General features: G+C 33.5%; 2 protein-coding genes across 2 annotated transcripts; one reads left to right on the plus strand and one right to left on the minus strand.

Moving 5' to 3' along the window:
* On the plus strand, positions 1-10,157 carry LOC110098117 (probable serine/threonine-protein kinase At1g54610). The gene is made up of 8 exons (XM_020824836.2): positions 1-760; positions 2,039-2,323; positions 2,458-2,775; positions 3,132-3,359; positions 4,766-4,866; positions 7,736-7,850; positions 8,598-9,035; positions 9,666-10,157. The coding sequence occupies exons 1-8, from the start codon at positions 368-370 to the stop codon at positions 9,957-9,959; spliced, it is 2,172 nt and encodes a 723-aa protein (XP_020680495.2). The 5' UTR covers positions 1-367; the 3' UTR covers positions 9,960-10,157.
* A 1,166-nt stretch (positions 10,158-11,323) lies between these two features.
* On the minus strand, positions 11,324-15,292 carry LOC110098118 (ACT domain-containing protein ACR11). Its single transcript, XM_020824837.2, has 6 exons — positions 14,905-15,292; positions 12,945-12,999; positions 12,608-12,730; positions 12,429-12,523; positions 12,017-12,101; positions 11,324-11,894 (listed from the first exon to the last, which is right to left on the minus strand). Exons 1-6 carry the CDS (start codon positions 15,033-15,035, stop codon positions 11,541-11,543), a joined length of 843 nt encoding a protein of 280 aa, XP_020680496.1. The 5' UTR covers positions 15,036-15,292; the 3' UTR covers positions 11,324-11,540.
* Positions 15,293-23,356: the final 8,064 nt, after the last annotated feature.

Consider the following 23,356-nt stretch of genomic DNA (forward strand, 5'->3'; position numbering starts at 1 on the left):
GAATTTGGCGTTAACTGACGCTCCTCAGTAGAACTCCAATTGGCGTTCGTTAGAAGCTTCTTTGCATAACTCCATAAGGAAAAATTCTCCCGGGAAGCGACTTACCGGCTTCCACTGCAACTCCTCGCCCTAGCTGAACAAGCTCCTGATTCAATGCCGGAGGAGGCCTAGGGTTTTCACAATCAATTTGATCTTGAAAAACGCTGATCTGTGGCGTGGCGGGACTCTTCTTGCTGTTCCATATTCGACATTCTCGATTCTCATTTAGATGCCACATGGAAGGCAACGAAGAGGAAGTGGGAGGGTTCTTCCGCATGGAAACATAGCTCTTGCAGATTAAAGCTCTTCTGCTTCATAGTGTGAATCAATGGGCTGCGTCTGCGTGAAGCCCTTGTTTGGTGATGATAACCGGAGAAGTCCAAGGGCGCGGCCAGTTAATCCCGCGCCTCCGGCGGTTAATACGGCGCAGTTGCTGGCTCAGGCGAAGCTTTCGGCGGCGGTGTCTTCTTCGGGGCAGGAGATAGTGGCTGTTCGTTGGACTGGGATTACGGCGGGAGAGAGGAAACATGATGTGGAGATGAGGAGGGAAAGACAAGTTCATCCCAGTAATCAACTGGTGCGGCTGAGTGGCAGCATTCCGAAGAGCGTGGAAGGGGAGCAAGTTGCGGCTGGGTGGCCGGCTTGGCTTGCAGCCGTGGCTGGAGAGGCGATTCATGGCTGGGTTCCGCGTCGGGCTGACTCATTTGAGAAGCTTGATAAGGTAAGATCGGCTGTGTGATTATCCTGTTTTTTTTCCTTTCTTCTGCATATGATTTTGCATGCTTTGGGATAGTGATGTTTCCTTTAGTTTGCTGCCTTTATTTTGAAGTTTTTTGGGGAAACATTTTGATTTGAACAAGAGCGCTGTTAGATTAGTTATTGATCGAATAGTTGTAATTGTATATCCTGGAAAGGTTGGTGCGTGATTTGTAACTTAGGTGTTACCTATGAAGTATAATTGGTGGTTAGGCATGAATTTAAACAAAAGGTATTTTTCTTTAAAGTTTGGGAGCTAGGGAACTTGATGGCTTACTCTATGGGCAGCAAAGATTGTGTTTGATTGAATGCAAAGAGTAATGAAGGATGGATTGTCTGGGGATTAAAGGTAGTTTCTTTGTTCTCTCTGAGGATAAAAAGTAGTTTTTTTTCTTTTCTCTGATGATTGATTGTCTGTTGAAAAAGTTCTTGATAGTCTAGTTGTAGTGAGTTTAGATAAGCTATGCCATAGATGGACAAGTAAGTCAACGACCCTTCTTGCTTTTTTTGGAGGTCAACAGTTCTCATGTTGGCCTTTTTGGCAGATCCCTTATAAAGGGCATGCTTGATTTGGACTATCTATATGATGTTTCTAGCTTACCTGGCACATACTTACTGAATAGCTGATATTCAAACGGTCCGCTGAGGAAAGTTAAATTTAAATAACAGCAGAAGTCAAACTTTTTCATTTAAAAATGAGCCTTCAACCACTGCTGACGATATGATTATGTGCATATTCTACAAAGCGCTATCAACTTTTGTGAAGGAAATCTCATGTTGACTTTTATTTTTATCTTTTTTGTTTGAGAAAACTCTAAACTGTTAATAATCTTTTGTTAAGGGTAAAATGTTTGCTAATTGCTACATTCTTCTGGCTATGTTTTATACAAAGCCGCCATCAATTTATTTCAAGTTTACTGCTTTTACTATTTTATTCCTTCTAGTTGAACAGTGAAGTGGTACTTACTGCTTGTTTTGCATGCTTAGTTCTTTACTAGCTATTATTGGAAGTTAGAATTTGTACATGTTAATTGAATTAAGTTCTAGTTGGTGATAGATTGCGCATAAATAAGCAAATCCTTGGTTTGGATATAATTCTCTTTTATTCTTCATTGCAATTTATTTCCATATTGGATTTTCTGTCAAGAGGGAGTACATTGGCTGTTGACAGTAGTTTGGGTAGTAATTTTATTTCTTAGATTTAGCCAGCCTTGATCTCTTAAGGGAAATCTCTATTTTGCAGATAGGTCAAGGCACCTACAGCAATGTATACAGAGCTCGTGATCTTGATAATGGAAAAATTGTTGCATTAAAGAAAGTGAGGTTTGACAGTTTGGAGCCTGAAAGTGTACGCTTTATGGCTCGGGAGATCCACATTCTGCGAAGGCTTGAGCATCCAAATATAGTAAAGCTAGAGGGCTTAGTAGCTTCGCGCTTGTCTTCCAGTTTATACCTTGTTTTTGAGTACATGGAGCATGATCTTGCTGGTCTTGTTTCTCATCCCAGTATCAAATTCACAGAACCACAGGTAACATGAAAGTACATAAGCCTCTTTGTTTTAGATTATTTTGCTATTATTCTAAATTGTTCATTTTTGTATGACTGAAGATGCAAAACCTGGCCTCAGTGACCATAATCCAAAAAATTTCTTTATTTTTTCAGGTAAAATGTTACATGCAACAGCTATTGTGTGGTCTTGATCACTGTCATACCCAAAATGTCCTGCATCGGGATATAAAGGGGTCTAACCTTTTAATCGACAATAATGGCATTTTAAAGATTGCAGACTTTGGCTTGGCAAGTTTCTTTGATCCTGAGCAACACCAAACTTTAACAAGTCGTGTGGTCACTCTATGGTATCGACCCCCTGAGCTTTTGCTTGGTGCTACTAACTATGGCGTTGCTGTTGATTTATGGAGTGCTGGTTGCATACTTGCTGAACTTTATGTGGGCAAGCCTATAATGCCTGGAAGGACAGAGGTACTCTCCCTTTATCTTTGAACCAGGAAATAGAAATATTTGTTACCAATATCACCACATGCTTGAAATAAAAACAAGTCTACAATGCCTGTTATAACAACTTCCATTATATGTATTCATTTTTATTCATCAGATCTGCACTTTATTGACCTCATAATTATGGCTGTTGAATTAAGATACTAATTTTTGTAGCAACTAGCAAGTAGTTAAAATTTTCTTAAATTGTAACTGATGAGCATTGGATCTCTATCAGGATCTCCTCTTTTATTTCTTTGCCCCCAAAAGAAAAATTTATTATATTTTAAGTTGGAATGATACTCATCTCTGCATGCATCTTCGTTTTAATGCCTCTACAGGTGGAGCAGCTGCACAAGATTTTCAAGCTCTGTGGTTCACCAGATGAGGACTACTGGAGGAAGTCCAAACTTCCTCATGCCACCATTTTTAAACCACAACATCCTTACCCTCGGTGTCTTGCTAAAACATATAAGGAGTTACCTGCACCAGCTTTAGCGCTTATGGAAGTGTTACTGTCCATTGATCCAGCTGATCGTGGTACTGCAGCATCTGCACTAAATAGTGAGGTACTTAAACATTTAACATCTCATTCATCCTTGTATATTGTTGCAATCTGAAGTTAATTTTATGCTTGTAACAGCCCTCCCATTCCACCCCCAAACAAGAAACAAAAGATAGGAGCTAACTTTTTTTTGTTGTCCTGTGCATTTTTAATGCTTTAAATTGATAGCCTAACGTTTTGACGTATTCGCGGACCCTTTCTCTTGGGAAATAATCAATGCTTTATAACAATCTTTATAAAATTATTGAATTCATTTTCATTGGTGGTTGAATGTAGGGGAGTCAAAAAAGCTTGATGTTCGCAAAACACTCGCGTTCAAATGAGTAGCTTGTTTGAATTTGGCTCATTGGTAAAGTAAAAGAGCCAAGCTTAAGTAAGATTTTTCAGCTCATTAAATAAGCTGAGCACAGACAAGAGCATTCCCAACTATCTTTAGCTTAATAAGGGATCTATCTATTTATATACACAGATATGCATACATAAATTTCAATTTTACATATGGATTTTATTATTAACATTTATTTATTATACTATTAAAATCATGGGCAACACATGTTTTATGTTCATCGATGCTTAAAAAAATGTATTATGAAAATCACAATTTGCTATTCAATTGAAGCTGTCAATCAAGAATTGTTGATGCATTTGATGGCTATCGGGCTAGTTTCTTGTTTATGTTCAGATTGTATTCCACTTGATGATAAATGAGCGCAACACAAAGGAGGCTTTTCAGTTTTTGCTAATAAACTTGAACTAATTCTTGTTCAACTCAATGGTTAACAAATGAAGCTTTGATAGTTAACTAACCAAGCTGAACAAGACATTTGCTCGTTCAATTCATGTTTGACTGGTTTCCATTCCTTAGATCCAACAGTAAAAACCATGGACAGACGATACAAGTAGGGTTTCTTTTCTTGTTTACTCTTGTTAGCCACAAGGATGATTCCATATTGTAGTTTATAGTCCTGTTATAATAGGAATAAGAAGTTTTATGTAGGCAAACAATAATTCTTTAGCTCTTAGTGCATATTTATTAGTTTTTTTTTCTTTTTATTAAGCATTGGTTTGGTCACATTAAACGGAGGCCCTCCGATGACCCGGTTAGGAAAGTAGATGTATTAGATTTGACTTATGTTAAGAAAGGTAGAGGTAGACCTAAAAAGACTTGGTTAGAAAATATTATAAATGATCTTTCTTTATTAGATTTAAATAAGAAATTGACTTTTAATAGGACTCAATTGCGAAAAAGGATTCATGTAGCCAACCCCACGTAGTGGGACAAAGGCTTGATGTTGTTGTTTGTTTTTTTGTTTGATTAAACATTGGTGGATTCCATAACTTATTTGTTTTCCTTCACTATATTGGCTCTTCTTCTTCGTGAGGATAACATTCTAATCCATTTACTTGTAGTTTTTTACAGCTAATCCCTTTCCTTGCGACCCGTCAACGTTGCCCACATACCCCCCTAGCAAAGAGTTCGATGCTAAAGTTCGGGACGAAGAAACTAGAAGGTGCACTTTCGCTTTCTCAAGTATTAGTCTACAAAATTTATTCTTACAAGCCACTGTTAAGTCACAGTTGCATGGATTGCAACATTGTGTGAGGAATTGAACATTCGTTTGATAACAGCCAGCATTAAGGCACTGTTTGGTTTTAAAGAAAGTTAAGGGAGAGGGAAGGAGATAGAAATAATTAGTTTTATCTCTGTATTCTTAGAAAGAAAATTAATGGTAATTAATCTTTCTCTCTTGTTTTTTACCATCCATCCCTCCCAAATCATAAACATTTTCAGGATCTTGCTTGCTCTTGTGATAGTACGGGTAAAAATACTTGAGGTCAAGTTAGGACACTTACTTTCATGTTGTCGATAAAAAATGTTGAGTTCATTTCCTTGGCTTAAAGAAAAAGGGAAGTTACTTAATATTCTAAGGTTATGTAGCACTTTTTTTATGTTAACTCAACTATTTTTCCTTAAAAAATTTTGAACCTCATTTTAACTCCCAAGTTGGGAATGTAAAGAGTAGCTTTTAGGTACTTTAAATCTTAGCCTTTAAAATATGTTGAAATATGTGAGATCTATGAGGAATAGATTCTATCCTACTAAATGATAATAGTTTTGCTATTAAAGGATTTGTGGCTTAGTGGTTCGAGAGTTTGTTTCTCCAAGGTCTCGACTGCGAGCCACACAATTTGCTAGTTATCACCCATCATTCCCAAACAAAAGTCTAACCAATCATATACACACACACATGAATATATGCATGTATGCACTTACACATGTATATACTTTTTTATCCAATTTCAAGCTAGTCTGATTTGTTTCAGTCCTAACTCAACATTGAACAATCTTTTAAAAGGTGGAGGCATAAGAATAGGAATTTTTGTTATCACAAGGCTAAGAAAAAAGATTGGTGGCATGTGGTAAACACCATCAATTTATGTTATAAATATTAAATAAATAAAAATATATAATTTAAAAATCTTAGATAATGAAAAAATAATTAAAAAGATTCCAAAATTTGTAGTCCATGACTATATGATTTATAATCTAACTCTAAAAACTCAAGTAACGGAATTATTATGAAACTAATAAAATTAAAGGCAAACCAACATATGGCTTCAACTAAGATGAGTGACAAGTTAAAGAAGGCCGTGAGAAGCAATGAGGGAGTCTAGCAAATGGAGCAAACATTAGAGATAGACGAGATATAAGCAAGACGAAAGCAAGCCATACAGGGCTTTGATGTTTTTGTTGGCTTGTAAGAGAGAAATCAATTTGATAAATTAATTTAATTGAAATTATATCATGGGGTTATTGCTAATAGTGCATAAAATGCGAGCCTCGGGTGCTCGGGGTTGATGCCTCAGTCTGTGGGGTGTAGGTTTTGTAGGTTGAGCGCTATGATGCACAAACACGAACACGATGACACGAATACGACACAGACACGGGACACGTCAATTATTGAAAATATAGGATACGAACACGAGTTGGACACAATATTATAATTTTTATATTTTAAATATAATGTATAAAAATGAATAAGTATAATTTTAAAAATAATCTAGAGATAATAAGTCATTTAACTAGAATTTCTGCTTAAAATGATTAATATTAAGATGTCGAGAGTCGAGCGTCGATGTCGTTTATCTGTCATCGAGATGACTATGCTATCGCAAGTTGTGCATTGATGTTATGCAGTAAATATTGAGCATCAATGTTAAGAGGACGTTTCTTGTCGACATTGAGAGGGTGTTGGTCCTCGATGTTGAGAAGGCGTTGGTCAAAGATGAGATGTCAAGTTGTGGGTGTAGAAATTGCTAGCATCGAGCATTAATGTAAAGACAGTGCCAGACTTTCATATAGAGATCGTTTCGAAATGTTGATGTTGTAACAACGTCAGACGTCAATGTTGAGATGACATTGGACATTATTGTGAAATCAAAGTTTAACCCGCTAAAGAGAAATGAAAATAAGAATATTCGATGAATGGGGTATTAAGTGAGGGCAATTGATTTGGTGTTGTGGATATGAAATAAGAAATTTAATTTTTATATTTTAAATAATTAAAAATCTTAAATACAAGAAATTATATTTAAAAAATAATAATAAAATATTTAAGATATGTGTGTCGGACACGCATGCCAAATTTATATTTAATATTTTTTTAATCGGACACATTTTCGACATATCTGACACGTGTCGTAGTGTCTTGTTGGACACTACACGCTTTGAGGAGAAGTGTCGGTGCATCATAGGCTGAGCGCCTACTATGTATTTCTTGGGGTAGCTTTACCCCATCCTACCCAATTCTCTGGCGAGTCCTAAAAATTCTTTTTAGAATACTGCATTCTAATTGAGCTAAAACTCAATTTAATTTTTGAGCTATCAGCTATCTTGAACCTTCACAATTTCACAGATTTAGCTATAGTTCTTGCACTCATGCTAATTGCTTCCATGCACAGGCATTGGAGAATATTATGTGCACAAATTCAGCCAATCTTGGTCAATACCAACTGAAACAACTATTTTGCCAGAAACTAGCTGAAACATGGCCAATCATGATTTCTTTGGGCTGTTTCAAATCCATCTTAGCCAAAATCAAACAATGCTCCATACATAGTTTTTGCGGTTTACATAAAAAGTTTTGTGCTGCAAGGGATATGTTCTTATATTGCTTGTACGTATTTTTCCTTTGATGAGCTCAATACACAATTAATCATCGTTCAACTCTTATCTTCTCTCTTCCAAAACGTGTCCATGGTTTTTTGCCTGTGATGGGATGATGTGGGCACAAATGACCCGTTATTGTATATTGGTTGGACATTAAAACCTCATCTTCGTGGTTACCGTTAATAATACTTGATTGACTATGTTCACAGGCAAGGTGCTAGTGGAGACAAGTTGCAAAGACCAGACCTTGAAAAGAGAGGACTCGGAGAATCAAGAGCTGTTCCTGCACCAAATGCCAATGCCGAGTTATCTATGTCAATAAAGGTCATTTTCTTAACTACTTTGCAATACATGCCGAAACAGTAATCTAATATTATGTCAAGTGGAACTCATGTCAGTCCTAACAGGGTTTTGTTTCCATGGAAAATAAAATGGACGCATTGCTACATTGCTTCAATATATATATATATATATATAAAATGTATGTGTGTGTGTGTATTAGGTATAGGATTTTAAATTCTTGCTATAGTAGATCCTGATCGAGGTTCTCCACAAATCCCTACTGCAATTTTTACTGCTGAATCTTATAGAAAGATGACTCTGCATCATGTTTGGGCTCCCCCTCTAATAGACAGGCAGGGCCTATTTCATCCAGAATGCTTCGGTAGTTAAAAAATGACCAAAAAGATTAAATTTCTTTTTGCCACAAAAAATACATTTTTACTTGTACATACAACCATGTGTACCCAACATGCTATCCTGATGCCGAAAAGTATTAAATTGAGTACTTATGAGTACATTTGAATGGGCTGGGGCACATTGGCAGCCAGGGCACACTAGCAGCCAAGGCCTAGGCACGCTGACAGGCAGGACCATGGCACGTTGGTAGGCACAGCTAAGGCACACTGACAAGCAAAGATTGTCAATGTGTGCGTGTGTATGTGTTAGGTATAGGCTTTTAAATTCTTGCTATAGTAGATCCCGATCGAGGTTCTCCACAAAATCCCTACTGCAAATTTTACTGCTGAATCTTATAGGATATATTGAAATAATATTTTTTTGCTTTGATAGAAAAAATGGCTTGGACAAGGTAATCCTAAGAGCATGAGTGAGAATTTCAGCCCACATCAGGAGGAAGCTGCCACCCGATTTCCGATTGAACCACCAAGGCTGAGCTCAGTAGCCCCAGAAGCTGGTGAAGTTTCTCAAAGGCATTACCCTCGTAAAATTTCATATTCAGGGCCTGTGGTTAGTAGAGGACAGCAAGCTAAGAGCAGGAAAAAAGATGATGATTTATTGAGGCTTGCAGCTGCTGCCAATTTATCTGGCCTATCCAGTTTAGTCGCAGCAAGTACGAATGCTCTTTTAGATGGCAGTGAAAGAAACGATTCTCAATTAAAAAATACTACACCAGATGGCAGACTTTCGGAGTCTGGATATGCTCAAGCGTACCCCGGAGGATCTCATCTGAAGGAGGATGAAAGAGACAGCTATATGAACCAGTCTTTGGTAAGTATTTTGATGTTTAATGAATCGTGCTTAAACAAATTACATATTTATGTTGCAACTGGTCTCTTAAACATTCAAGAATAGCTTCCTTATTTGAAGAATTTAGGAAGTTATTAGATGAGATGTGTTTCCATTTCAAATTTCCAATTGAATAATGAGTATTGAACCAGAATTTTGATTGAGTAGGTTTTCTTTAAACTTCTTCTTAGCTACTTGGGAAATCATCTAAGCATTTATGCATGTATATGATAGCTAAACTAGAAGCATACACATTGACATATTCGCTTCATTCGCGGGGTTGCCTTACTTTCTCAACCCATCTACCTTCATATGCAAGAATTCTCGGAAAACATGGCGACTAGTGGTATAAACGAGTCGAGTCGAGTTTAGGCCTTATTGAGCTCGGATCGTTAGTTGGAAAGCGAGCTTGAACTCGAGCTCGTCCCACTGTAAACGAGCTCGAGCCAGCTCGCGAGCCATGATAGTTTTTCATATCTTATAAAAAGTATGAAAAAATGTGTAGGGTAACCTTTATAGTATAATGCATATACTTATGCATTGCACTCCCATGTTTACAAAAAAGACCTCTAACTCCTGCCCATCATATTAACCAACTTATTATGATTGCAGCCCCAAGGGTTCGGATCAAAGGGAAAAAAAATACACTACTCAGGACCATTGATTCGCCCGTCCGGGAACGTCGACCAGATGCTCAGAGATCACGACCGTCAGGTCCAAGAGGTGATTCGACGAGCAAGGATCGATCGGTCGAAGGTCAGAAAAAATCAGGACAATGGCGGCCAAGCCGGGTCCAATCTCAAACCCCACAACCTGGGTGTTGCTCCTGTGTATCCCTCTAGCCGAAGCTCAGTTATAGTCTTCACTACTAGTCGTGGGGCTTTACAGCAGCAACAGCAAGGTTAGGCATTTTTTTCTGAGACCTGTGAGTTTGCAATTGTTATTATTGGGGCTGTGAATTGGGTGGGAAAGAGATAAATGTTGATGTATAGAGTCTCTGTAATGTATTTTTTTGGTTAAGTTTAAAGTGTTTGAGAGGTTGAATTATAAAGTAAATCATTTTTCAATTAATTCAGTTAAATAGTGGCTGTTTGAATTTGGTCACTTCATTGTTTGAATTTTTTTCTCATTTCATGAAGTAAATGTGTGTAACTGTATATAGTGAATGCTGGTTTGAGTAAGACTGCACTGTGCCCAGGTGAATACCAGGCTAACTTTTCTTTCTAGGAATTTTAGGGCTTCATATTGAATTGCGACCCTAAGGACCAAGATATTTTGATTTCCATTTCAATAATTATGAAATATGAATTTACAAATTTAATTCAGGTTAATTTTATTATATTTCTATATGCATATGAATTTCTATAGATTCATATAAATATAGAAAGCAAGATTGTCAAAATTTGACCCGATCTGAATCCCGACACAAAAAATTATGAATTCGGATCAACTTGTTTGTCAAACGGGGGTGGGTTCGGGTTCGAGGTTTTGATCCGTTTATTAAATTGGTTCGGGTTGACCCGAAAATTCGAAATCAACCTGTGTTGACCTACTAATCACCCAACGTTCGTCACTCGGTAACCTATGCATAGCCCCGCAGCATTGATGCGCTCGGTTCGACTTCGCTACTTTGCCTCACATGATTGTGTATGGAGTCCAGACTCCATACCCGCTCGGCCCGTCAACTGCTTGCACGTTCACTCAAGCCATCAAGCGAGCTCGACCCGCGCACAACCTCACCCCCGCACCGCCCTTAGGTCGATGATGCACTCTGTTCGCCTTCCAGAGTCTTCGAACCCCTCTCGCTGCTCAGTCGCCCGTGTGTTGCATCAAGCATCCGGACCAAACCTTCATTGTGCTCAGAAGTGTGTCCGCAGACTGCATTTTGAGTTCGCAAGTTGGGTTCGGTCAACCCGATAACCCGCACGGGTTAGATTTGGGTTGGGATTCCTAACCTATTTGTAAAATCATGTCAGATTAAGGTCAACCTTTTTGGATCCAAATTCGACCCGTTGACCTATTTTTGATACCCCTTAATAGAAAGATTCTAATTTATAGAAACTAGTATATAGGAATATAATTAAGGATACGATGATATATTATAAATCAGATGAATACATTTATCAAGTTAGAATAAATTCGTAACCCTAAATCATAAGTCATCACAACTATTGCTGATAAGAGCTCTGCTATGGCGAGAAAAAAAAAAGTTAGCTATAAAATTATTGTGAAATCTCTTTTTTGACATTCATTTTGAGGCCACACCTTTCTCATTAAGCCCTTTTTGCCATCTTAGAAAGTATTTCCAATATAAAACAAAATTCCAGACTGAACATACAGTCTTGAATAGGAGAATTGCAGTTCTCATAAATTTTAAAAAATATATACGGCTTGATTTGCCTTTTGTGATTACTACACTTGCAAGGATTCATAAGCTTGCAAGCTTGATGCCACCAGTTCTTTATCAAGTAGACATAGAATTTGAAGTCAGAAACTTGCTTCCTCTGTTGTTGGTCTCTTGAGATAATACCTCAAACTGTTAGCTACAACCAGCTGAAGAGGCTTCCTGATTGCTTCATCTCTGTAACTAACATGAAACTTGGCTTTGGCTAACAATCCTTCAGTATCAAACTCCCCAGACTGAACTGTTACATTGATGTCAGTAATGATCTTCACAAGGTCGACGAGCAGGCCGGGCCGGTCTGCGGTGTCTACGACAAGCAAGCTTCGAGCTGGTCCGTCGTCGTAAATGTTCACGTGTGTTGCAATATCAACATCGATTTCTTCTTTTGGTGGTTCAATGCCAAATGCTGCTCCCATGGCCAGCATACTACTAGATTCCTGTCAGATCAAGTAAGACATTTATCATCTCCATTTATCATCTCATTGCACCTCTTTGCTAGTGTTTATCATTACAAATCATAAGAACGAAATGATTCTACAAGTTTTCCAATGAAGATTACCGGATGGTATTCAAGAAGATTGTTGATTATGGTCAACCGAATCGCTTCCAGAAGCTCAGGATCATCGACTTTACGGCCGGTAGACCTGCAAAATAACCTTGCCACTGATCTTAAGACAAAATATCATGAATGCATGATGAAGCCTTCAGATGAATTAGTTTTTTTTTAAAGCAAAGTTACTTCATAGCTCATTCCATTTGCAAATCTCAAAGAAATGCAGTTAAAATGACATAATTTACTCTGCATTGTATGCCAAACACTACTAAGGCTTCATTTGGGATGGCTTTCTTAATGCTTCTTAAAACAGCTTTTTAGTATAAAAAATTAAATTTTTTTACTACAAAGCTACTTTAAGAAGCAAGAAGAAAGCCGTCCCAAACGAAGCCTAAATCAAAACAAACAAAGCACTTACGCTTTTGTGATGGAGAACTTGTTGTGTTTGCCAGAAGAGTCTAGGTAAACATTAGCCTTCACAACATTGAGGCCTAAATTCTTAAGTGAACGCATCTACATTGGTAAAAAATGGAAAAAGTTGTTTATTGCAAACAAATACTGGCGTTGACATAATGGAAAAAGAATGATGAATTATACAGTGTCAAGAAGAGCACCAAGGCGATCACCGAAAGTAATCTCGACAATGGTTGAATCTGGATCCGTGTCCAAATCTATTATAACTTTGGGAGTAGGAACTGAATCAATTCTAGAACTTCCTTCCTGTTAAAGGTAGAGAACCCAAAATGTAATCTGAACAAGCTATTAGGCATAAGCAATAATTCAACTAATATTTTAAGTTATGGAATGGAAGAGATAAAACTTCTGTAATATATTCATAGTTAATTGGTCCTTTTTTAACAATCTAGAGAGGTGAGAGCCACCCCTAGCCCCTCTCTAATTTCACTACTAGACATAAGCAATGATGCCAGTTTACCTCCACAGCAGTTGGAGATGTAGCTTTTGGAATGTTTACAGCTACAAGAGATAATCTAGAGAACAGCAATAACTGGTTCAGTGTCAGATAATCACAATAAACTGTTAGAAATGCAGTTAGAAGAAGATAAAAACATACTCTTTCACTTTCTACGAGACATAATATGAATATAAGGTGTTGAGTCGTGGTCTATATATTTCAGTTAAGCACTACTTATCTAAAGCAGATGCATCTTCTTCTGAGTTACGATTATAATATCTAAATATTATAGATAAATTAAGACTTCGTTTGGGACAGCTTCTTTGCTGCTTTCTAAAACAACATTCTAGTACAAAAATTAGAAATTTTATAATTAAAAAGTAGTTTTATAAAGTAGCAAAGAAGCTGTCCCAAACGAACCCTAAATCTACTCGTTATATGAAATGGGATGTACGATAGGAAAAGCATTATATTTCTTGGATTTGCTTAAAAATGAGTGTAATTCATGACTAATCAATCAAAATTTGTATCTCACCGTCTCAAAATAAATTCACTAGGCGTAAAGCCATTATACAGGAACAAAAATTTTCACCTTCATTTCATAGAGCAGATGTATTTTTGCCAGGATGATCCTTGACAAGGCATGTGAAATGTAATGTGACTTCTTACTATCAATTTAGTTATCTTCAGAGCTTCTATTTGGTTGATCCGTATATTCAATATTCTTACCAAAAGGCTTAGTTGAATTGAAATTTTCCCAGCTTGGGCAACCTTTCTAGATCTTATCACAGTAGCTGGGAAAGTAACAATAAGCAAATGTGTGGATAGAGAGTTGCTAGATAGCTTTAATCTATAATTACCTGATACTAAAGCTTAGCTTGATAGTTTATTTACTTTCCAAAGTTCGAGTAAATTAAGGTTTCTCTTGGAGCTTTTGACCACTATTTTTTCGTTAATTTCAAGAAATTTTTATACTAAAAAGCTTCTTTAGAAAGCAATAAGAAAACTATCCCAAACAAAAAAATGAAGGCTTCGTTTGTGATGGCTTCTTACTGCTATGAAAAGCAGCATTCTAACACAAAAAAAATCATCAAAGCTGCAAAAAAGCAATAGCCAAAAGCTATCCCAAACGAAGCTTAAATTGACCATATTAATTTTACATGAGTTCAAATCCAAAAATCCTCATGCCGAGTTTCTTCTTTTTTATTCTAAATTCCTTATGGGATGTTTGGTATCCTAATTCAAGCAGAATTTAAAATTTTTAGGAGATAAAACAGATTTATTTGTAATATATTTGTAATTCTTCTTCTTCAAAAGCAATAAATTAGCAAAAAATCATTTGAATGGATGCAGAAAGTGGTCAATGTTTGATTTAAACTCACCAAAAAACTTCAACATCCACAAATGTGATGATTTTATTCTAACAATTAAAATGACTAAAAACAAATTCATCACTTGTAAAACAAATGAACCCAAATCCTAATAAGCACACACATTGGATTACAGAAAAGCTACGCATTGTAAGCTGGTTAAACCCACAATTATGGGAAAAGGATGATTTCATAATTAACAGAAAAGACAAATTGCACAGACAAAAATCTAAGCAAAAATCAATAAAAGCTTTGTTTTCATTGAAGGAAAGCAAAGGAAGTCAAATGAAATCCAAATATTTTGCGAGTAATTAACATCTGTAGCCATTGATCTAAACTTTTCAACTCTTTTTTCATTCCTTCCCACTCAGATTCCAAGAAAACCAGTTCAAACAAAACCTTTGGGGCGGAAAAACCCTAAAATAACGATCCAAAACATTAAATTCAAACATATCTCATTCTCTCATACTTAAAATCTTTCAATCTAATTCCAACAACAACATCCAATTTCAGAAACATAATGCATTTTCAACTAATCAAATCCACATGCAAAGGAAGAGAAAGCAATCAATAATAATCTCAACACAAATCACTTAAATACGATATAATACCTTCCTATAGAACTCAGAACCCTAACCACAGAGGGAGAACCCCCAAAATAAATACAATTTCTGCTGCTCAATAAGCCCTTCTCCCCCGCGATTAACGAATGGCAAACCCCAGAAGCCATGGCCATGGCCATCTCCTTCTCTCTTCTCGCGGACGGAGCAAAGCAGAGAAATGAGTTGTCAAAATGCCTCCTTTAACTCTCTAATAAGAAGAAGAGGACCTGGACCTCGAGCCAAGGATAGCAAAGGAAGGCGTGGGCTGGATTTGGCCATTCTGAGGAGAGAAATCAGGTTTATCTTCCTAACACTCTCTTTCTTTCCTTCTCTCTCTCTCTCTCGCTGTCTCTTTCTCCCCTTCTTTATTCCACATATTTCACATGGACGACCACAGATCCCCCATTGTCGATTAGGAAGAAGAGAGAAGAGTTTTAGAAAGCACGCGACCAATCATTCCTTTATAGATAATATCACATTTATCTCTTTAATTTTTTATATCTTTACACATATTAGGGCTTAAGGATGTGATATTTAGCATTTAATATGATTATCACATGTTTTTTTTATTTAGATTCAAATATTAATCTTAAGCAAAAAATATCCTAAAAATATTTACATTATTGGATGTTTGAGTGTTGTCAATAATCCTAAAAATTAATATTAAAAAAAATTAATTTAGAGGTTGCTAATAAAAAAAAAATTTAAGAAAAAATGTATAATATTTTCTTTTATTATTGTTAGGCTACCTAAAAAAAAAGATTCCAAATTTATTTTTTGTTATTGATTTCTATGAAGTGTGTGAAATCACTAATCTAATTTTTAGCTAACTATTACATCATATATCACATATATTTAATTTTAAGAATTACAATTAATTTTAATTAATGTTTAATTATTATGTTATTTATATTGCTCTTTTAAAATTTGAATTCAAATATAATAATTATACTATTATAATTTCAACTATGCATAGCATTTTTTTCAAAATTTATTATAGATTTTTTTCTTAATTAAATTTATGTTTTTTTTTATTTTTAACTATTTTAACTTAAATTAAGGCCTTTATGGCACAACTAACATGTAATATGTATATGCTAGAAAATTTATGACATAATTTTTAACATCTTAATTTTCTATAAATAACCGACATGATTGATACAAGTTTTAAGAATAACAAAAAATGTTTACATGGAATACTTTAAAATGAGAAAAATCACGGGGGTTAAGGTAGTTGTAATAATACACTATATAATTAAAAATAGAAGAGTCTTCCTTAAATTTGAAGAAGAGAGGGGATGATACATTTGAGAATAATTCTATAATTCTTTTTATATGGATTATAGAAAAAGTGATGGGTGGTTGGGACAAATTATACAATATATGTTGATCAACAAGAATGTAATAAAGGTCGGGTATCCACCGCAGGATAACAAAATTAAAATGATGGGGTATGATCTTAGTAGTTAAGTGACAATACTTGTGATTGCTAATGGGTCTCATTGGCAACATTTGTTGGGCAATGCGATAAAGTTCTTGAGGCATCTAAACTTTCAAACCTCTCTTAGGTAGAAAATGAGGTCGTATCTAAAGCTTTTCGACATACATATTTTGATAAATTTTGCTAGAATATGAATAATCAATCGAATGGCTCCTATTGATCCATTTGATCACAGATTATATATTTAGTATTTGAATGCATTAATGATCTTAGAATTGAATGATATTGAGCTCATTAGATTTGTCCCATCGATCCACTCGATTTGACTATAAACACGCAACTTTTGAACTAAAACACTGTTTTTAGGTGTCAAAATAAATTTCGGAATACACAAAAAATACTTCATTACTTTCAAACCTCTCTTAGGTAGAAAATGAGGTCGTATCTAAAGCTTTTCGACAGACTTATTTTGATCAATTTTGCTAGAATATGAATAATCAATCGAATGGCTCCTATTGATTCATTTGATCACAGATTATATATTTAGTATTTGAATGCATTAATGATCTTAGAATTGAATGATATTGAGCTCATTAGATTTGTCCCATCGATCCACTTGATTTGACTATAAACACGCAACTTTTGGAGATATTTTGTCATGAATATGCGATGTGCATTCTTCCATGTATCAGTGCTCCTTCATCACAAAAAAGTTATTATAGAAATTCACATCTCTCACTTGTTTTTTATATGTTTTGGTTCAATTACTTTAAAAACACTTGATATTATCTTGTATATACAAAGTATTCTACTATTCTCCATTTAGAAGCTTCCATATTTCTCTACCATAAGTACCAAATCACCTTAAAGATGTTGTGAGCGACCTTAAATTTTTTAGAAATTTACTAAATTATCAGATAATGTATAAAATAACATTTTGAATATCTAATTGAACTAAAACATTATTTTTAGGTGTCAAAATAAATTTCGGAATACGCAAAAATTGCTGCATTTTCAAAATCACCCGACAAAAAATTTCAAATAAATACTAAAAAAGTTCATTATCTTAAACTCTATAATATATAAAACGTTACACTAAGAAAATTTTAACAATACAAAATTATCCTCATTTTTCATAAACGAAAATACAAACTTGATAAAAAAATACAAAATTATTTAAATCATAAATAGGATTTAGATTTCTTACAGCGAGACAAGCAAATTTTCAACATTGCAGGGGGCTGATAGCACACTCAACTCACCGAGTCAACTCAGCCACGTGATTCCAACGGTCTCTGCTCCAGCCGTCTCCACTCCCTACTGCTACTGCAGTATGTCACTAACGACCTTAACAGACAATCATAATACTCTTCTTCCATCTATATAAACAAGGCTTTGTAACAGTGAAACTTAAGTTCTTTTAATGAAACAATATTTCCCTGTTACTCTTGTTCTGCTCATTCTCTTCTTCTAAGACTGCTCTACAGGTTTGTCTTCTATAACCTGATACCACACAAGTCATACTGTGCCTAATTATGGCAAAAACTCGAAACTAATCTCAAAATCTAGTTTGATAAGTGCTGACAAAAACTGAACTTCTTATTTATATAACACATAGATACTACTAAATATAACATAAAGCTAAAGACTAAATATAAAAAATGATTCTTCTAGATATATTATCCAAATATATATATATACAATATGAGATCTATCTACAACAACGTTTGACAACATAAAGTATAATAAAATAAAGCCAAGATCCAAAAAAAATGAAACTAGCCAAAAAGCATACTTAATTACAACACAAATCAGAGCATGCTATCAAACTACTTAGCTTCTCCTTATCATTTTCTTGACCTAAAAATGGAAGCAAAAAAAAGAATAAACTAATATGACTCATTAGACTATCGTAGCCTAAAACAAAAATCAATAACTTAAACCAAAAGACTGAAAAATACAATGATGTAATAATAAATTGAAGTAAAATATAAAAAATTGAAGCTTAAATAGATACTGATACTTAATACATTTAAATAACTATTGAAATTATACTGAGATTGAAACATAAACAAATATCTTATAATAATTATCAGAATAGTCCTCGGGCTTCAGAATTAGAATACATAGCATAATGCACATAGCACCTAACAACCCCTTATGTTTGTCAACACATCTCTTTTAGGGAATATCAGAATAGCCCTCAAGTTTCAAAATCAGAATAAATAGCATGGTGTATATATCACCTAATAAATTTTATATCATACATATAGCATACAAGAATATAGCTTTTAGCCACCAAATATGTCTTATATGCATCATAATAGATCTTCTAAAACACCCCCCTTTACTCCAAACCTCCTCAACCTTTTTATTTTACCCGACAAAGCACAATAAATACATATTCCAATTCATTACAAAAATTAAAGCATAAATAATTTTGTTCCAGAATTTCACCAGAGGCTATAATGGTAAGCAACAAAAATCCTACTAAATAGAAATTCATATTTTTAAAAAATAATTAAATTATTAGAGATCGTGTATAATAGTATTTTGAAGCTTTAATTGAGCTAAAGCACTTTTTTTTTAGATGTTAAAATAAATTTTAAATAGATAAAAATTATTAATTTTCAAAATCACACGGTGAAAAATCTCGAATAAATACTCAAAACGATCATAATAGTCGTATCGATAATATATTAAAAATTACATTGATAAAAGTTAATAGAATCTTATAAAACTGCATTTAAAAAAAATAAATAAATTATAAATTTGATAAAAAAAACTCCAAAAATACCAAATTATCAAAAACTAAGATATGTAAAATGTAACCTATCTCAATAAGAACAACTTTTAGAACTGGGCCGTTGGCTAAAAATGACCCAAAGCAGCTCAAAGAAGACTTTCTCTCACTAGAGACCCTCTTTATCTCTCTCTAATTTGTCAGCTTGAGAAATGAAACAAAAATGAATAGTAAATTTGAATATTTTAATATTAAATATGTTATGATGACATGGCATTGGCGACACTGTCACCCTACATAATTTACAGCGCCGCCTCCCACGCCGTGCACCGGAGTGCTGAATTAAATGTAGATTTTCCTAAGACTTTAGCGTTAGAGTGCTAAAAATATAACGACGGTGCTCTAGGAAAATTTTAAATTCCACAAAAATGTAAATAGATTTCAGAAATTCACTATATAATAAATATATGCAGAACTTCACCTACATACGGAACACTCTCAGACATGAGCAAAAAAGTTCACCACTATAGCCCAATTGTCATTACCCAATGCAACATTAATCAATTAACTATCACCCAACTTAGTTTAATAGCCTTAAAATTAATTTCACTAAATATTTTATAAATACAAAATTTTTACTAAGAGCACTGTAGTGACAAGCTCTCGAGTTTATTAGGATTTGAGTGAGCATTATGACGTTGAGGCCGTAAGAGTTGCGATGCCGATGTCATAAGCATTGCAGTGTTCAGTCTGAAGTTTTATTTTTAAAAATAAAACATCTAAAATTATTATATTAAATTATCACCTAAGCCACTTCCCTGCCCATCCCTATTGCATGTCGAGTAAGAGAAGAGGAGAGAAAGGATGATAAAGTGGTGAAGAGAGGAGAGAGAAAGCAAGGTTCAGGCCAAAAAATTTTATTTCTATAGTTACAAAAGTTGTTCTGATTGTGATAGACAACCTTAACCTACTTCTATTTTTTATTTTCAAGTTTAATTTATTTTCTCTCCTATTTTGATAAAAATATAATATATCAATTCTAATGAACTTCTAGCGTATAAATTTTGATGTGATATGTGATAGATATCATCATAATAAATATTTTGGTCAATTCATATTGAGATTTCATTGAATTATTTTGCATATATGTTATTTTCTTTTAAAATAGTAGAATAATACTATGTACGAAATGATCATGAGTTAGTACACTACATTTGAAATACATGATATACATAAATTTACTATTTATTTGATCTAACATGTATTTTTTATATAATACTTGCATATTGATGAGTATACTTGATAGATTTATATATTATGATAATTGCATAACGTATATACATGATGTCAATTATTATGATATATATGATGTAATAAATTCGTGAAAGCAAAAAAAGCTGGTTGAAAATAATTGATTGATTCAGGTTGACTAGAGATATATTATTCTATACATGTGAGTGGGTTAGCAAGCTTTCTTTTAAAAAAGATTTGTAGCCTGTGATATAAAATGAGATGTATAAAGAGATTGACTGATATGATATGATATGTTGGCGAGTAAAAAGTAACGACTTCTTACATGAAATCCATTTTACTTGTGATATATGATATGAGACTGATTCCTATTCCTATTTAGATGATTGATGTGATTGAGACTAATTCTTGTTCAGTCTAAATGGTCTACATGATTTAATATAGAAAAAACATCACATGTAGTCAAATGTGTTGCCTTGCTTATAACATAATTTACATATATGTTAGGATTACATACTCATAAAATAAGGCATAACATGATAATTGTATAAACAGTATGATATGATATAAATATGGCACAAAATATGATTGTAAAGGCATATGATAAGATTCATAAATTTGATACATGAATATATGATAGATATAATATATCTAATATACATGATACATTACAATGAATATAAAATATGATACACATGCATTAATATCATGCAACATGTATATAACATATGTAAAACACTTATTTGGCATGATAGGTATACTAATATATATATAAAAATTAAAAACATGCATAGATTTATAGCAAACCTGTTGAATTGTATTTGGCATGGGTATAAAAATGACATAACATATTGATCATTGATATGATTATTGATCAATATTCCCTAAGTTGTATTGCTTGTATTAATTCTCATTGCTTATATAAAATGACATTGTTCATTGTAGGTTGTTACCTATTCTCATTATTATATGTTTGAACTGATTTACATTAATGATTATATACATATTGCTTATATTATTTTGCATTGATTATAATTATAGGTTTTAATCATCTATAGAATTGTTAGCTCACTTTGTGATTTGTATATGTTTTTCAAGAAGGGGTTAGGAACCAGTAAAGTGAGGCTAGTCTATTTTTAAGTTTAGATTTCTATTATTTCATGCCTTATTCTTTTGTAGTTAGAAGTATTAAAAGATAATTTAATGTATTGATTGAACTTTAGACTATTGTAAATATATTTTGATGAATGAGTATAGTGGAATGTTTGTATATATGATTGCTTTAGTAGGCTTCTATTAAATAACTAAAAATTAGTGGCTATAATAAATTGATTAATTAGAGATGAAATAAGCAATTCTTCTACAATTAGATATTGGGGCATCACATATGAATTAACTCCTAACCTTTATCATTTGATAATAATCTCTTGACCATCTGTCATAATCCAACCCGATAAGACCCACAGATGAAACAGGTCTTATCATGTTGGCTTGCGATAGACAAAATCCAAGATCTAATAATAATAAAAAAAAAAATCAAATTTTCTCTTCCAATTTAAACTTTAAAACAAACAATAAAATACAAAGTTGCTAACAACATCTAGTTTATAATAAAGAACTCATCCATTTTTTTTTTTTAATTTCATCATCAAAATGTCTATAAAACGTCAACATTATAATATATTGCTACAAAATAAAGAGCAGAATCAAACATAATAAAAGATAGTCATGATTATACAAAAACTAAAAGAAGAATATATGTACAAACTTATATCTGCATATTCTAAATTGTTAATCAACAGACTCCATCCTTACTCATATCCTAAAAATAGAAAGTAAAGTATATGTGAACTACACAATTCAACATGCCACATTTAAATTAATCTAAATTTATAAATAATTTATTAAATATTTAACAAAATAGTAAAATAATAAAATTTTTACTAATATAATAACTATTGTTGTTATTAGAACTATAAAGTGCTGGGAAAGTAAACAAATACTTCATATTTTAGAATCATAAATTACTCCATTGGAAAACAACAAAAATCCAATTGCGCAGAAATACACTATTTCATAATTTAACCTATTTATTAGAGATTATACATAACACTATTTTAAGACTTTAATCATACTACAATTTTTTTTAGAGTTCAAATTATTTTCTATTAAATTACGATAATTTAATTTCAAAAAATTTTGGTATAAAATTTCTAGAAAAATATCTAAATGTTCAGAAATGATGTCTCTACAATATATAAAAAGTTATGAAGTTACCTTTTTGTGGATACAAATTTTTTCTTAAATTTTGGAAAATAAAATATAAATTTAATAAAAAAAATTTGAGGAAAATTGATATTTTTGTAAATAAAAATAGGTAAAATATGACCTTCTTGATCCGGATGGCTTTTAGAACTGGCCCATATATTAGTAGAAAATGAATTGAAGTTGCTCAAATCAAACATTCTCTCTCTAAAATCTTCATCTATCTCTCTCTAGCATCGACTTCCTCAAGAGAAAATAAATGAATAAAATAGAGAAAAAGATATTTAAAATATTAAAATTCAACCTAGCACCGCGATGTTTCCTATGACTTTATTCAAAAACTCACAGCACCACTAGACGTTGTTGCATGTGCCAAACTACTGAATTAATTACATATTTTGTAGAACTCACTTTCGTCGTGGTGCTATCAAACCCAACGCCGCAATGCCCCATGAGAAAATTGAGGTTTTATGAATATATAAACAAACCCCAAGGACCTAGTTTAGAACACACATAGACTCTTACATGTATAAAAAACATTCCCACACACATGCAAAAGAGTTAAAAAATATAGAAATTCAAAGATTTACCTCCTTTAAATTGGGTCAGAATTGGTTGAACTAAATACTGAATTTGAAGGTGTTACACCATCATTGCCCAATTATGATCTCTCAACAATCATTATCCAACAATGATCATGATCTTTCAAGCATTATCACTTGATCGACTTTGCCCGACTATCCTTTCCCACACCACCAACA

This window comes from Dendrobium catenatum, unplaced genomic scaffold, assembly GCF_001605985.2.
Source record: "Dendrobium catenatum unplaced genomic scaffold, ASM160598v2 fragScaff_scaffold_842, whole genome shotgun sequence".
In the NCBI taxonomy this organism is placed as follows: domain Eukaryota; kingdom Viridiplantae; phylum Streptophyta; class Magnoliopsida; order Asparagales; family Orchidaceae; genus Dendrobium; species Dendrobium catenatum.

Coding starts and splice junctions, on each gene's coding strand:
- LOC110098117 (XM_020824836.2), top strand. CDS start 368: ATGGGCTGCGTCTGCGTGAAGCCCTTGTTTGGTGATGATAACCGGAGA. Junction 2,776..3,131: donor TAATGCCTGGAAGGACAGAG/GTACTCTCCCTT, acceptor ATGCCTCTACAG/GTGGAGCAGCTGCACAAGAT. Junction 3,360..4,765: donor CATCTGCACTAAATAGTGAG/GTACTTAAACAT, acceptor ATTTACTTGTAG/TTTTTTACAGCTAATCCCTT.
- LOC110098118 (XM_020824837.2), bottom strand. CDS start 15,035: ATGGCCATGGCCATGGCTTCTGGGGTTTGCCATTCGTTAATCGCGGGG. Junction 13,000..14,904: donor GTTCTGAGTTCTATAGGAAG/GTATTATATCGT, acceptor GCTGTTCTCTAG/ATTATCTCTTGTAGCTGTAA. Junction 11,895..12,016: donor ATCTTCTTGAATACCATCCG/GTAATCTTCATT, acceptor TTGATCTGACAG/GAATCTAGTAGTATGCTGGC.